At 34.5% G+C, this 15,973-nt stretch overlaps 2 protein-coding genes across 2 annotated transcripts; one reads left to right on the top strand and one right to left on the bottom strand.

The window, feature by feature from the left end:
• The first annotated feature begins 2,664 nt into the window (after positions 1-2,664).
• On the top strand, positions 2,665-8,096 carry LOC133310435 (protein FAR1-RELATED SEQUENCE 5). The gene is made up of 2 exons (XM_061511370.1): positions 2,665-5,068; positions 7,731-8,096. Exons 1-2 carry the CDS (start codon positions 2,885-2,887, stop codon positions 7,902-7,904), a joined length of 2,358 nt encoding a protein of 785 aa, XP_061367354.1. The 5' UTR covers positions 2,665-2,884; the 3' UTR covers positions 7,905-8,096.
• A 594-nt stretch (positions 8,097-8,690) lies between these two features.
• On the bottom strand, positions 8,691-14,037 carry LOC133310453 (chloride channel protein CLC-e). Its single transcript, XM_061511390.1, has 7 exons — positions 13,642-14,037; positions 13,141-13,519; positions 12,851-13,054; positions 12,240-12,706; positions 10,620-11,177; positions 9,793-9,995; positions 8,691-9,075 (listed from the first exon to the last, which is right to left on the bottom strand). Exons 1-7 carry the CDS (start codon positions 14,035-14,037, stop codon positions 9,045-9,047), a joined length of 2,238 nt encoding a protein of 745 aa, XP_061367374.1. The 3' UTR covers positions 8,691-9,044.
• Between the last annotated feature and the right edge of the window lie 1,936 nt (positions 14,038-15,973).

A 15,973-nucleotide genomic window follows, 5' to 3' on the forward strand; every position in this document is an offset into this window, starting at 1 on the left:
GCACAGTAAAAATTCTCAAACTGACACGCAGGCTAATTCGCTACACAGTGTAGTGAATTAGTCATGCTGATGTGTCACCTCCCCACTGGTCCACGTATTTCGCTACACAGTGTAGCGAAATACGTGGTCAAAAGGTCAGCCTGGTCAGTCACTTTTTGGACACGTGTCACATCACTCATATTTCACTACACTGTATAATGAAACAGTGGCAAAATGATCACGGTTCTAGAAGAAATTTAAAAAAAAGATAAAAGTATAAATAGAAAAGAATTTTTTTATTTTTAGAAAAGGAGCATCCAAAGAATCATGCACCGGGTGCATGTTAAAAAAATCCGCATCTAGGGAACTGCGGAGGTTGAACTTGTGGAGATTATAATCATTTCTTCACGGTCAATGATGCCCATCATTGACAAGGGGAACGTAGTTGACCTTATCACCATATATATTTTTTTTCAATTTTAAGAATTATTTTTAATAAAATATTATTCTCGCTTACCTGATTGAAAATTATTCTTTTTAAAAAAAAAAATAGAGTATGAATATATTTTAAACATATTTTCATTTATTTTAATTATATTAAATATTTTTATATGTATATAAATGAAAAATAAAAAATTGCCGTATGAATTAATCTGCAAGTAATTATAGAGGAGCAGGCATGCAAAAAGTTCGTTTAAGGTGATTTTTTTTTAAAAAAAATGTTACAAGTAGAGATTATAATTTATTTTAAATTATATTTTGAATAAATACATCTTTACTTATATATTTTACAAATAAATTTACCGTAAAAAATAATTTTATTTAATATAAAACATGACATAAATTATATTGGTAAACATTCTAATATATTTTTTAAACATCCAAATATCATTTATCAATACCAACTTGTTAAAAATTTAAAACATGTTTGATAATGATTACTTTTACAAAAATCATTAATTTTGTAATTAAAATATTTGTTAAACATAAAATAAACTAATTATAGGATTTAGTATGGGGTTAGAAAAAAAAATCATTACTTTTATAAAATAATTGTTAATTGAATCAATAATAAAAATAATAAAATATTATAAGAAAAAAATATGATAAGTATAAGTTTCCTAATATATATAATTTCTTTCTCTTTTGAGCGCCGGTTTTCTCCGGTAAAAAAAAAAAAAAAACGCATTCGTGTGATGTTTTTTGACACGTATCAATAAGCTAGACCCACACTTCGCGTTGTTTCATGCCATAAATAAACTCGGACATTTAAGAAATTTGTCGGACAAGCAAATTCTAGAGCAATTTATGAATGTCTTCACGGTGGACTTGATTTTACTGATAATGAAGCCTCTTCGCCGACAATGCTAGTTCGATTGGATGCGCTATTTCGACGAGCCCCTTAAGGATTTTACTGGAGAAAACCGGCGCTCAAAAGAGAAAGCAAATCATAAAGGAAGAAAGATCAATGGTGATAAAGGAAGAAAGAGAAAAATGAAATCATAAACATTCAAAAGTGAATCAATTAATATAAGAAAATACATAAATAAAACGACATAGTTTTGGAGTGACTGGAGATAAATTTATCTCAAGTTGCCGGAGAAATATTATTTTCATATATATATATATATATAATATTTTAAAAAATTATATTATAAAAGAGAAGTAATATTTTTAAAATACTCTTTATTGTGTGAAAGCTTGTAATGAAACATCAAGTTATTTTTCTATCACGGTAGTTGTACACCAAGGTTTGGCTTTACGTCTTTATCTCTTTGCTTTAGTTATGAATGAACTAAAAAAAAATATTCAAGAGGAAGTGCCATGGTGTATGCTTTTTGCAGATGATATTGTGCTTATTGATGAAAACAAAAAGACGGTGTTAATAGAAAACTTAAATTGTGGAGAAGCACGTTGGAATCTAAAGGATTCACGTTAAGTCGGAGCAAGACTGAGTATATGAAGTGTGAGTTTTCTCTGGCAAGAGATGAAGACCAAGATCCCGTGCACTTATTTGGTCAAGAGATACCCAAAAAAGATATTTTTAGATACCTGGGATCCATTTTACAAAAAGTGGAGAGATTGATGAGGATGTAAATCATATAATCAGATAAGGTGGATGAAATGGCGTAGTGCATCTGAGTTTTTGTGTGATCGCGAAATTCCCTTTTAAGTTAAAAGGAAAATACTATAGAACAACAGTAAGACCTGCAATGCTATATGGAGCTGAATGTTAGCCAGCACATAGGCAACATGAGCATAAAATGAGAGTAGCAGAGATGAGGATGTTAAGGTGGATGTGTGGTTATACGATGATGGATAAGATGAGAAATAAAGATATTTGACGAAAGGTAGGAGTACTACCGGTGGCTGAAAAAATGAGATAACATATATTGAGGTGGTTTGGGCACGTAATGAGAAGGCTCTTGGATGCTTATGTAAAAACAAAAGTTTGTTACCAAAAACTCAAAAAAAAAAAAGAAAAAGAAAATAGAGTAGACCGAAACTTTATTTTATTTTATATATTCCTTTTGGTTCCGGCAGCTAACTTTGTCTTGAAACACTTTTTTCCGTAAATAATTCGAATTCTAAAAATTCTCCGTTAAATAAAACTTTTAATTACAAACTTTTTAAAATTAAAATAATCTAAGCAATGACGCACTCCTTCCCCAGTTTTGAAGAGGAGAGAGCAAAGAAGCTCAAGTTCTGAAAGAATAATCGGTGTATCTTTCGTTTCCGTCAGTGTTTATGTTTGCTTTGAAGAAGATTCATTCCACAGATTTCTCGTTAGCATATCCTCCATGCGCTCCATCAGTCAGTTCTTTACCAACTCTACAGTTCCTCTGCTTTCGTTCCATATGAATTCCATATATCACCGATTCTGATCTCGTAACTGTTATTCGTTATGGATAACGAGGTGTTAGAATTTGATATTGGTATTGGAGGAGGCGATGGAGAATACGACGATGACGGTGGAGACATTGAACATCCTATTGATGAAGATGAATTGGCTGATAGCAGTGGCGGTGTTGGTGGGGGAGCAATTGGTGGTGAATTATATTTCCCCGAAGGAGACCTCTTAGATCTCGAACCTTACGAGGGAATGGAATTCGAATCTGAGGAAGCTGCGAAGGCCTTCTACAATTCCTACGCTCGTCGCGTTGGGTTCAGTACACGTGTCAGCTCATCGCGTCGTTCGAGGCGCGACGGCGCTATCATACAGAGGCAATTCGTTTGCGCCAAGGAAGGTTTCCGCAACTTGAATGAGAAGCGAACCAAGGACAGAGAGATCAAGCGTCCAAGAACAATTACAAGAGTTGGATGCAAAGCGTCTTTGTCTGTGAAAATGCAAGATTCTGGTAAATGGATCGTGTCAGGGTTTGTTCGAGAACATAATCATGAACTTGTTCCGCCAGATCAGGTGCATTGCCTTCGATCTCATAGGCAAATTTCAGGAGCTGCGAAGACGCTGATTGATACTTTACAAGCGGCTGGGATGGGTCCACGGAGGATTATGTCAGCGCTGATTAAAGAGTATGGTGGGATTAGCAAAGTTGGATTCACAGAGGTTGATTGTAGGAATTACATGAGGAATAATCGGCAGAGAAGTTTGGAAGGGGATATTCAAATTGTTGTGGATTATTTGAGACAAATGCATGAGGAAAACCCTAATTTCTTCTATGCTGTTCAAGGTGATGATGATCAGTCTATAAATAATATTTTCTGGGCTGATTCTAAGGCAAGGATGAATTATACTTTTTTTGGTGATACTGTAACTTTTGACACTACTTATAGATCTAATAGGTATCGGTTACCGTTTGCTCCCTTTACTGGTGTGAACCATCATGGACACCCTGTTCTGTTTGGTTGTGCTTTCTTGATTAATGAATCTGAGGCATCATTTGTGTGGCTTTTCAAGACTTGGCTTATGGCCATGTCTGGACGCCCTCCGGTATCGATAACGACTGATCATGATTCTGTGATTCGGTCTGCTGTAATGCAAGTGTTCCCTGAGACGCGACATCGGTTCTGCAAGTGGCACATCTTTAAGAAATGCCAGGAGAAGTTGTCTCATATTTTCCTCAAACATCCGAGTTTTGAAGCTGAGTTTCACAAATGTGTTAACTTGACTGAGTCGATTGAGGAATTTGAATCTTGCTGGTCAACACTTTTGGATAGATATGATCTCAGGGACCATGAATGGCTTCAAGCAATATATTCTGCTTGCAGGCAGTGGGTACCTGTGTATTTGCGAGACACGTTTTTTGCAGAGATGTCCATCACTCAGCGAAGTGATAGCATGAACTCTTACTTTGATGGGTATGTAAATGCTTCAACCAATTTAAATCAGTTCTTTAAGCTGTATGAGAAAGCACTGGAGAGTCGCAATGAGAAAGAAGTAAGAGCAGATTATGACACAATGAATACTTTGCCAGTATTAAGGACTCCATCTCCAATGGAAAAGCAAGCATCTGAGCTTTACACCCGAAAAATTTTCATCAGGTTCCAAGAGGAGTTAGTTGGGACACTAACACTCATGGCATCCAAAGCTGAGGATGATGGGGATGTCATTACATATCATGTAGCTAAATATGGAGAGGACCATAAAGCATACGACGTTAAATTCAATGTTTTGGAGATGAAAGTAACTTGTAGTTGCCAAATGTTTGAGTTTTCGGGCCTTCTTTGCAGACATGTTTTGGCAGTCTTTAGAGTTACCAATGTGCTTACTCTTCCATCTCATTATATATTGAAACGTTGGACAAGAAATGCCAAGAGCAATGTAATATTAGAAGAACATTCCTGTGATGTATATACTTACTATTTGGAATCTCATACAATTAGATATAATACCCTTCGACATGAAGCCTTCAAATTTGTTGATGAAGGTGCAAAGTTTCCTGAAACTTATGATGTTGCAATGGGTGCTTTACAAGAAGCTGCAAAAAGAGTTGCTCAGGCAATGCAAAACGAGGGAAAAAATCCCATTAGCAATGGAAAGGTTAGGAGTCACTTGCTAAATGATGAAAGTCATGCCAAGTACACAAGTGGATGCCAGGAAGAAAGCTTGGACCAGCATATGTCTGAGGTCAGAGTTCTATTTCATAATTGTTTTCTAACCTGTTTCATGATGGCAGTATTGAGTGTGTTTTACTCTTTTATAAAAACAATCTTTAACCTTCACCTAAAAGTTTAAGGTTTTAAGAGATTTGAATCTTGAAATGGTAGCAGAACCTCTATGACAAATTGGTTAGGAGTTTGATTCTTGCCACCCTCATTCTTCTAAATAAAGTTGAATTTCAGCTCAAGATAGAGGAGACTTGTCCATTGGCCATGCCTCTAGTCCAAAAGGCTCTTGCATTGCATGATGAGTTGTGTTAGAGATTTAAAACCAATCTTGAACATTTGACTAACAGCTTAAGCTTTTAGGAAAGTTGGTCCTTAATACACCCTTTTTAGCTCTCAAAGTAAGATCACCTTCAGTCTTGTTGGGTGCTATTGTATATTTTCTATATTTATTATAAGTCCTACCAACATATAAATATCATACGATTTTGGATACTTATACATGTCTACAACTTTGGTACTAGAATGTTCTTACTATTGACTTATAACTGAAAAGTATCTGACTATATGTTCAACTAATAACACCTATGAAGCACTCATTATTACACTTATTCTACGTATTTTATTGTCTAAATGATAAGAACCTTAGTCATTCATATTGATTTATGCATATTATATGAAGTTAAATGCGGATAATAAATTTTTTAAATTAAACTACCTATTTGCTCCCTGAAAACTTGATTGCAAGACTAGTTTAGTTTTCCAAGGAATATTTTCATCAATCTGATACAAGTATAGCAACCATATTTATCAATCTCGGATAGTGTCGCATAGCGGCCGACCCTGAAATTGCTATAGCGGGATAGCCGCTACAGTGAATTCCATATAAATACAAACTGAAGTCCTGAAAAGAGGCAGTTAAGAGGCTGAACACACAAGAACAAAGAGTAGGATGAGTGTGGCTAAAAGACAGCTGGAAAACTGCAGAATGCAATTGAACATAGCAGGAAGAGTTAGAATTGAACAGAGCAGGATGAGACTTGCGGAATTAGGACAGAGCAATGGCCACTGCCGGCGAGTAGTAGGGTTGACAGAACAAAAGAGAAAGAGAGAGAGGGGCATCTCCAACATCAAGAGTTTTGATAGGGTTTTGCGATAGTGAGGATGGGCATAACATTCATCTGGTTAAACGGGGTGGAAAATTCGATTTTATCCCTAAAATTGCTGCTGGGGCAATCCACATATGGGGACAAAGAGAGGTTTTTACCTTGCCTTCGAAGGAGAGGCACTATAGCCCGCCATTTTCCGCGATTTTGGCTGCTATCACGGCTACTATGGCCACTACACAAAAATGGAGCGTAGCGGTTTCAGAATAGCAGGACGGTGGTGCAATGCCATGCTATAGCGGCACTATTGCACGCTATTGATAACTATGCAGCAACTTTGAAGAAAATTTAGTCCTCCAAAGATTGGGATTACATCAATCAGGACTTAATTGAGTCAAATCTAAACTCGATCTAAATAATATTTTGAAGACAAAATTGTTGTAATTCATCTTTCAAGAACCAAATTGGTAGTTTACTAAGATTTTTAGAGAAGAAAAGCAATATCTTGATTTCATTTTTTGAGCAAAGATGGCCTTTCCATAGTTAAATTTATTAAGCGATTTCCTTATTTGGTATTTTCATCCTTTCAATTCAGAGCGCATATATGAATAAACCTAGTCATCTGTTTTCCTTTTTCCTTGGGGATTGGTATTTTGCTAGTCAGATTACTGCACTCCCTAATTTATTTATTTAAGAGAATTATCTTAATTGTGGCTTTGAGTTAATCAAGTATGCATATTGTGTTGGATCTAGTTTTTATCTGCAATGTTCTTTCCCGCAGGGCAAATAGGAAAAATTCTTACACCACATATCATCTCATAATCCTTCAAGATTTTGGTCTTGATTGAGAATCATTTTTGAAGGCATATTTTGTGGTCGTAGTTGTGGGTTTTAAGCAATTAATGTTTATTACATTGGCCTGTATATGCTGTATATTGTGGATTTTGGTATTGTGAGGTTATCTTTGCTTCATTTGGGAGCACAAATGCGTAGGATCTTGGTGGCACGCGTAGACAAGAAAAACCAGGAGAATGTCAATACTTATAAATTCTAAAAACAAAAAAAATGTGAACAAATATTTGGAATAAGCATTTGGACTTAGTTTAGCCGAAGTATGCAATGACAAAATTACATGAAGATCTGCGGAAACATCAACTTCCCTTTGTATGCAGAAGTTGGATGTAGAATTGTTTAAAGTACTATCACCTTTATATGGTTATTCATTCACCCTGATATATTTAATTAGATCTCATAATACTTACTCAGTGACTGGCTATCGTCTGATATCCACTTTAGCTTATAATTTTGTAGACTTCCCTCTCTTGATTGTTGGAACAGAAGCATATGATATTGGTTCACTGCCTTACATTGTGTCTCTTTTCATTTTCTATGTAGGAGGATTTATTATTCTCCCATTAGATGTACTTTTTCTCATTTCTTTCAAATATTATACTCTTAAATAAATAAAAAATCATTTCTTGTCTAACTGATTTTACAATATCATAGGTTTTAGATATATAACATTCATGCTCAAATATGCTTTTGTTTATTTAAACTTCGTTGCTTTATATCCTGCAGGATGATATGGATAAGAATATTAGAAAACTTATGAATGAGCTTGACTGCGCAAATCGAAAGTGTGAAGTTTACCGGTCCAACCTGCTCTCAGTTTTGAAAGCTGTTGAGGATCACAAGTTAGAGTTGTCTGTTAAGGTGGAAAACATCAAGATAAGCATGAAAGATGGCCTCTAAGGACTGTGGAGAGGTAACATAGAAACAGATAGGAAAACAAATGGAAAAACATATACTTCCCTAACATTTCCTTTTTTGCCAATTCAATCGCGCTTCAATAATGCTCCCATTAATAGGCATTTAGTTTTTGTAGAAATTGATAGTCTTTTGAACCTGTCTTCTTGCCCCTCTTTTATAATATATCAAGATGGTTTGCGTTGTTTATTATATCAAAGTTAACTTTTATTTTTGAAGTCTTTTTATAAGTAATTTACCATCTATATGTTACCATGTTAATATTTTTCTTTAAAGTTCAAGTTTACGTAGTTTTTATCTCTACTTGCCTACAACGACCTATTTTATTGCATAAAGTAAGTGTTCGAATAACTATCCAGGCTTACTTTTATCATCTTATAGCTTTAATAATCATAGGTTATCTTATTCTACAATTTACAGGATCTTATTGCGTAAAAATGGGTTTTAAAAGTTTATATTGAAATTCGCAATCACATAATGCCTCGTAAATGATGGTTGTGATGTCTAGTATGTGTATGAGAAATTGACAAATGTTGACACACGAAAATTAATAATTGCAGCCTCAAGATTGGACAACATAAATTAGGAGTTTGTACTACAGTAATATATTACTAATGGGAGTTTGTAATTTTTAAAATTAATCTTAGAATTTTGTTCGTGAATTAGTAACTTTTAACATAAATTTTATAATGTATTTCTTTTCAATTACAATGTTAATTAAATAATTACTAACTAATAGAAAAAGGTTATATATTCATGAAGAATAGCTACAAGGATTATATTAAAAGTTACAAATTTATAATGATAGTACTATATACTACCCTATTACCTGAATTAAAATACAGGATAATATGCCATTTTGGATACCAAAAAAATAAAAAATAAATAAAATACAGGACAATACCGATGGGTCTCCCTTGGGGATCTACATCATGTCAAAGCAAATAACTAAACACTTGAACTCTATTTTGAACATTTTTCACGTATAACCAGAGAACCAAAGTGGCATGATATAACTTGACGTGTTGAAGGCACATAATAGAAATTTTTCCAAAAGAGGTACATAATAGATGTGAGAGCATACTTTTTATCCTCCTAACTGTGATTAAGTGCTAGCGTGGAATATTAACAGAGGGACTGTCTGGTCGCCAAAGCACTGCATTTAACAAAAAGAGATAATTACGTAGAGACACAACATACAAATAAAAAACATGAAGGAGAAAATCGCAATACCCTCCTTAACCCCAAAAAGCTTGAAATTAAGAATGATCCTCCACTCAGCTTCTACACCTATTACCGATCTTTTAATTTCCGCCAATGACATCCTAGATTTTCCTTTTATATACACCTAGTCCATACACATATTAACGAATTTGTATCTATGAATTTCATATCCGAATTCAATATTTTCTAGCCTATACATGACATGTTGGCATTATTCTGTACTACATTTGGTTTCTTATTACCCAGTATTCCATGTCATGAAACATTGTTCATCTAATGCAATTAAATCGATCCTTCAACCTCCAAGATATTCAAATAACAAAATTCCAAATGTACTCCAAATCATCAAACCAGCCATTTCTATGAGGAACATCCAGTTGAATCTTCCTGTCTTGTAGCAACTGACATCTGCATTTGACTATTCTACACTTTTCCACTGACACTTTATAACAAGGTATTACCCATGTGTACTATTCTCATTGACTGTCTGAAGTATAATCATTTTAAAATAAATAATAAATGTGAATTTAAATATACATTTTCTGTTTGAAAAAAGATTTGTTTTGCTGGATTAAAAAACAATTTTATTAAAGGGAGAAATATCAGGGAAACAAATAAATTATTGGAAAAAAAGAAGAAGTAATACAACCTGCATGTTAGACTGATACTATCGGGGTCTAATATGCCAACTGGATATGCTCTTTCATAGATATTCCTCACAACTGGAACTTGATTGACTCCATGTTTCTTCATAATCATTTGAGCATAACGAAGTTCCATATCAGGAGTAGCTGTCCATGGTACAGTACAAATTCCACCATTTAAAAGGCATAATTCAGAAACTAAAAGCTCCTGTAAGAAATAGAACAAAAAAGTCAAATTTGTGAAGCCACAACAAAGTAGTTTAGTTCTAAACTTGTTTTAGAAGTGTCTATTGATTTAGTCAAAGGCTCCACCAAGCTCTAATACAAGAACTTCTCTGACTGATTTGAGCTGAATAATCGAACAATCATATAAAGTGGCCAAATATAGACATGAAATACATAAAATACAAAAAAATACAAAAATATTCTCTTCAAGCAAAAGATCCACAAGTCACAATTTAAACCTGCACATGTGCTTCCCAGGTTACAGTACATGTATAGAGCACCTACAACTGTAAATAACATGCTTGTTTTCAATCTATGTTTGGTTAAATGTGTAGTATCAGAACATAGTCCCCCCCATTATGTGTTGTCAGAAGTGTTTATCATGGTTGAAAATTGCAAGGTCATAATTCAGATACAGATTTCAACAGCACATTCACCACCGACTATCTTAGGATTTCTAGATTCAATAGTCTCTGCAACTGGTTTCTTCCTCCTCGCCATAAATTTAGCTTATAACTGAATAATCTAGGTTGCCATAAAATATGTCATCATCGACAAAAATATATAAATCTCAAACCCAATTAACATCAAACTTAGATTCTTGTACCTTGGGTTTTCTGCTTCTTGCTTTTGCAAATTTTCCATACTCTTGAATGTCTCTAAGAGTAAAAAAACCAATCAAAGTATCATCATTATCAACAATTACTGCACAAGACTGTTTCTCGGCAAGCATGAGATCTATTACATCAGTAAGTAGTGTGCACATTGACACCGTGACATATCTTGTCTTCATGGCTTCCGAAACAAATGTTCTCCTTACAAATGCCGTTTCAACATTATCATCCTCTACACAAAGCGAACTTTCCACTTCACACAAATTACTCAAATGCGACACACCTTCAGGAAAGGTATTACCAGCAGATGACTCAATTGAACTACAGGAAGAACTTTCAGGAAGTAAAGCAGAATTTAAGTTTTCTAGCTTGAGCTGTTTTGTCCCCCTCTCCTCTCCTCTCTTTGTCTGGACAGATGAAATCCAGGAAGAAAAGCCTACTGCTCCAAGTAGTGGTAGAACAATCCGATAGTCCTGTGTCAATTCAAACAGAAGCAAAACTGCAGTAAGTGGTACTTGACAAACTCCTGCAAGAGTCGCAGCCATTCCAACCTGCAAAAGGAACTTCAATATGATCATCTGTGCCAGGCCAGCACCTTTTCCTAAATATTTGCATAAGATAGATGAAATAATAAACTATGGCTTTCTGTCCCTAACCCTTTCCGCGTCTTCTTTCAAGCTGAATCTATCCATACAAGAGCCAGTCCTACTCAACAAATTTAAGCAAGGTAGCAGTCCAGAATAGACAACCATATGCTCATAAGGCAACTTAAAGACCAAAAGAATATACAAAATTTGCTTTGATCTTTAAACTGGATTGGGGAGCTTTATGGAGCACACAAACCTAGTCCAATATAATATGGGAATTTTTTCTTCCTGATCACTCCTGTTAATTACACATATTAGTCTTAGTTGAAGTCTTTTAGTATTATTATTATCATTATTATAGAAAGTTGATGTCCTTTTAAAATCGTTATTTCATTTAATTCATTCCTTTCTTTTTTTTTGGAAGGGGGGAGGGGAGGGGCTACAGAAAGAAATATTATTACATAGGAAAGGAAAATCATAGAGAGGATAAGGTATATGTTAGGACCCATTTGCAAGGTATGAGACTTGGAATCCCACATTGGTTGTATGGGCAACTAATATGGAGTTTATAACATCTTGGACACTCTCACCTTTTGAGCTAGCTTTTGGGGTGGTGCATCCCAAGGTTCTTATCAGTATACAAAAGAAAGCACAAAGCTGAAGTAAAACAAAAAGTAAAAACTCCCATAGGAAACCACAAAATAAACATAATCCAAGGAGGATACAGAGATTGGAACCACCACAACTACCCCAAAACTCTCCTAGGAGACTCCCTCCAGTACACACTTGAAGCAAAAGGGATAAACTAATAGTAAAACACAAAACAGCACGCACTCCCTTTGCCTTAAGGGTCAAAAGAACCTAATTAGGCCTTCTAATTCTGTTAGGTCCTCCAATATATACTGTTGTTGCTAATCTTTGAAGTTCCTTTTTTACCTCCATAACCTTAAGCATAAAAAACGAACATTACCAGGCATAAAATACCTAATGGTAAAAATTATATAGCCAAAAAGGAAAGAATATTACCAGGCCATAAGCTTGAGGTGATGCCACTTCCAACAGAGAGAGATTAATCATAGGATTGGACTGGGCAACAGCCAAACCAATTAATTTTCCATAAGCCATCCCAGTTGCACCACCAATAAAGAGAGATGGTGCATAATACCCTCCCACTAATCCAGAAGCCCGACACAGAGAAGTTGCAACTATCTTGACAGCTATTAGCTGAAGCAATAGGTCAGTGGAAAGACCTTTAAAAAATGGCCGAGATTCCAACAAAATGTCAACATTCTCAAAACCCCAGTAGAGGATTTCAGGATACACTAGTGCTATTAACCCGACCGATAAGCCTCCCAATACAGGGAACAAAGCTCTTGGCATGCCAGTGACCTTTTGAAGATTATCAACAATAGTCAACATGTATGATGTACACCAAGATAGGGTCAATGACATCAGGCCACATAAAATACCCAGCAATAGATACAGCGGAAGCTCTGAAAACAAGTTGAATAATCTCTTCATGTATTGATATACTTTACTGATATTTGACAGGGCAGAAAGGAGTAAAGCAATGAGTGACAAACTGCGAACATATGAAATTATATATCATCTGAAAGAAAAATCTTTCAATGGCTTACCACTGGGGGAACGGAAGTCATACTCAGGAACTTTAAAAGCTGGTTCAGAGCCGAGGCCAATCTCGGAAACAACAGAAGCTATGACAGCACTAAGTATAACCATGGAAGTATTATTTGTAAGTGGTAAAGATGCATCTGCAGCAGGTGATGGCCACAAAACAGACTCTACAGCGAAAAAACAACCAGCAACAGCAGCATTGAAACCTGTTATAAGAAAATACAAAATCAATCCTCAAGCCAACGCATCAGCATATCATGAATTTGTTAAAAAGTAACAATTAGATTGATACCAGCAGCGAGGCCAGCAGCGGATCCAGCGGCGAGAAGAGAGAGCATTCTGGTGGAACTCTTGTCAAAGAAAGAACCAACACCTTTGGCAACGGAAGTTCCGATCTCGACGCTAGGACCTTCAGGACCCAAGGAATTACCGGTTCCTAAAGTAACAGAAGCTGACATAGCCTTCAAGAAAGGGCGTGAAGCATTGAATGGATCTCGGTCCACATCAGAATCTAAACGCTCACGTAGGAGATTCAGTAGAGCTACGATAACACCTCCAAATGCAGGAACTAGTATTACTCTTGTCCATGTTCCTTGAATAGGTGCTTCTCTCAACCACGACGCGCCTCGTGAGGGAATTCCATCCCAGAACAAATCACGAATTTCATGCACCTTAGTCAAATTTTAGTCCTATAAATTATTTATTTATTTTAAACTTGAATTATATAATTAATATAAGGCAATATGAATATGAATATGATATGATATGCATTTGGCTGAGTTAACTTACTTACAACATTATTGAAGATTACGACAGCGACGCCGGTGAGGAGACCAACCAAGCATGAAGATATTATTCCAGAATTTTGAATCCTTCTTGTGAGGAGCTTCCATTCTAGCTCTGCTTCTGAAGAAGAAGCTAATTGATCCTCAACGTCTTCTGTATTTTGGATATTGTCAGGTTCAGGTACAGAAAAGGGACGCCTGGGCTTGGGCCTGGACCTGGGCCCAATTCGATGATTGTTGTTTGTGATTGAAGAAGAAGAAGCAGGGAAGAATGAGGAGGATGGTTTTAGTGTTAGTGTTAGTGATTCCTCAGATTTAATAGAGAAAGAAGCAAAGATCGGATGATGGTGCAAAGTGGGGGGAACTCGCACTCCCACTCTCACTACGCATCCTAAGCCAACCATTTCTCGCGATATTCCAACTTCCCACGCCACACTAACTAACAACTCACTATTCTTTTTTTCTTTTTTCCCCCTCTAATTGAAAAACAGAATTTTATTATCATCAAGGTCGGAATGATAAACAATAAATAATATTAATGATAATTTGAGTATTATAAAGGGAAATAATTGTCTCATTTTACATGAGATAATGTTTCTCTCACATAAAAAGTTATGACATCATTTTTTCTTTTTTCTTTTTTTAATGGATGATGGGCTCCACCATATTATGTATCTATAGTAGGAGATACTTATCTCCTACAACATGAGAAAAATAGAATCCTATTATAAAACTAGTTATTACTTATTAAGGCTGCCTCGGTTGAAAAAGGAAAAGGGAAATATTTTTCTTATGTGGAGATAAGAATCTCATGTTATACATTTATCAAATTTTGTGTCAGTGTTTTTTTTTTTTTAAGTGTGGACCCCACGTATTTACTTCACACACATGAGAGAACTATCTCAAGCAACATGAAATTAATAACTCGCAAGGAAAATGATGTTCATTTCGTTCAGTTGAATCGGTTCATGTTTCTTCTATTTTCTGAACAATATAAACGGGCATTTAATGGATTGCTTCGCTCAAATACTTTTTCTTTTTTTTGTATGTAACTAATATTTGGAGGTGCATCTTTGATTTAATTGATTTTTAGGAATTTTCTTGAGTTTTCTTAATAATATTTTTATTATAAACTATATTAGATAGAAAAGAAGATAATTTGATACATAGTTTTCTAAGTAATAATTTTATTAATCGTTTTTTAAGAATTAAAATAAAAAATAAGAAGAAGTTATGTGATAAAAAATTTATAAACTCGAAAATCAAATTGTACACGTAACTAAAAAATTATACGTGAATAATAATTTCAAAGACTATATCACATATTTATTCTTTCCAAAAAGTATATATAGATATATTCGTGTATTTCCTAATGATTTTTTAGTTACACATATACAACATTCTCTTATTCATTCACACTATTTTCTTCAAAAATTAAATTAAATTATTTTATTTTATTTTCTAAAATATTTCGCAATTATACAAAGATAAAGCTACGTACAAGAATTATCCTAAACTCATTCTAGCTAGTCAGGGTTTTTGGGGAATAAATTTTTTTATGGTTTGTTATTTTCTGTTTTATTAATGAACAAATAAAATATGAAAATGTATTTTTGGTACTTATTTGCTTATTTTTTATATTCTCTTTTCTCCATAAAATTAAGAGAATAGAGAAAATGAAAGTATTGTGAAAGAGAGAAAAAATAAAAAATATCAAAACACAATTGTTTGACTTAAAATGACACAAAGTTATGTATTATTTTTCCCATAAAATAATATTAATATTAATATTAACGAACAAATTATAGCATTTATTTTTTTTATTTTTTTGGGTTAAAAACACGAAGCATTTTTTTTATCAAAAAAGTAACGCGGGACACCATACAAATTATACATGTCATTGGATTTTAAAGTCAATATTACTAAATCATATCTTTATGGTTACAAATTACCCAACGAGTTACTCTGAATATATATAAAAAATTGTATGCCGAGTAATGTATTTCCGAAGATCGCTAAAAACAAAGCACGGGAAAACGGGGGCTATTGAGATGAAAAATAACAAATTATCGTGCCAAGATATGGAGCAAGAAGCAGTCGACGATGTTTAGACATTTTTCATTTTTGAAATAATTATATCTTTAAGAAAATTAGGATCACCAAAAAAGACTAGAAATGTAATATCTTTTAATTTTTAGATGACAAAATCACAGCCGTTCAGAGTTAGATAAAGAAGTGAATGGTGAAGATGTAGCAGCGTATTCGAACGCCCAAAACAAATGGCCGAATTGGTCTATTACGAAATCACATGATAAAAATATATCATGCCGCAAGAATTAA

The sequence above is a fragment of the Gastrolobium bilobum genome, unplaced genomic scaffold (genome assembly GCF_033153095.1).
Source record: "Gastrolobium bilobum isolate Gb01-03AN ecotype WA unplaced genomic scaffold, APGP_CSIRO_Gbil_v1 utg50887, whole genome shotgun sequence".
In the NCBI taxonomy this organism is placed as follows: domain Eukaryota; kingdom Viridiplantae; phylum Streptophyta; class Magnoliopsida; order Fabales; family Fabaceae; genus Gastrolobium; species Gastrolobium bilobum.

Coding starts and splice junctions, on each gene's coding strand:
- LOC133310435 (XM_061511370.1), top strand. CDS start 2,885: ATGGATAACGAGGTGTTAGAATTTGATATTGGTATTGGAGGAGGCGAT. Junction 5,069..7,730: donor TGGACCAGCATATGTCTGAG/GTCAGAGTTCTA, acceptor TATATCCTGCAG/GATGATATGGATAAGAATAT.
- LOC133310453 (XM_061511390.1), bottom strand. CDS start 14,037: ATGGTTGGCTTAGGATGCGTAGTGAGAGTGGGAGTGCGAGTTCCCCCC. Junction 13,520..13,641: donor TCGTAATCTTCAATAATGTT/GTAAGTAAGTTA, acceptor AATTTGACTAAG/GTGCATGAAATTCGTGATTT. Junction 9,996..10,619: donor CAAGAAGCAGAAAACCCAAG/GTACAAGAATCT, acceptor TATTTCTTACAG/GAGCTTTTAGTTTCTGAATT.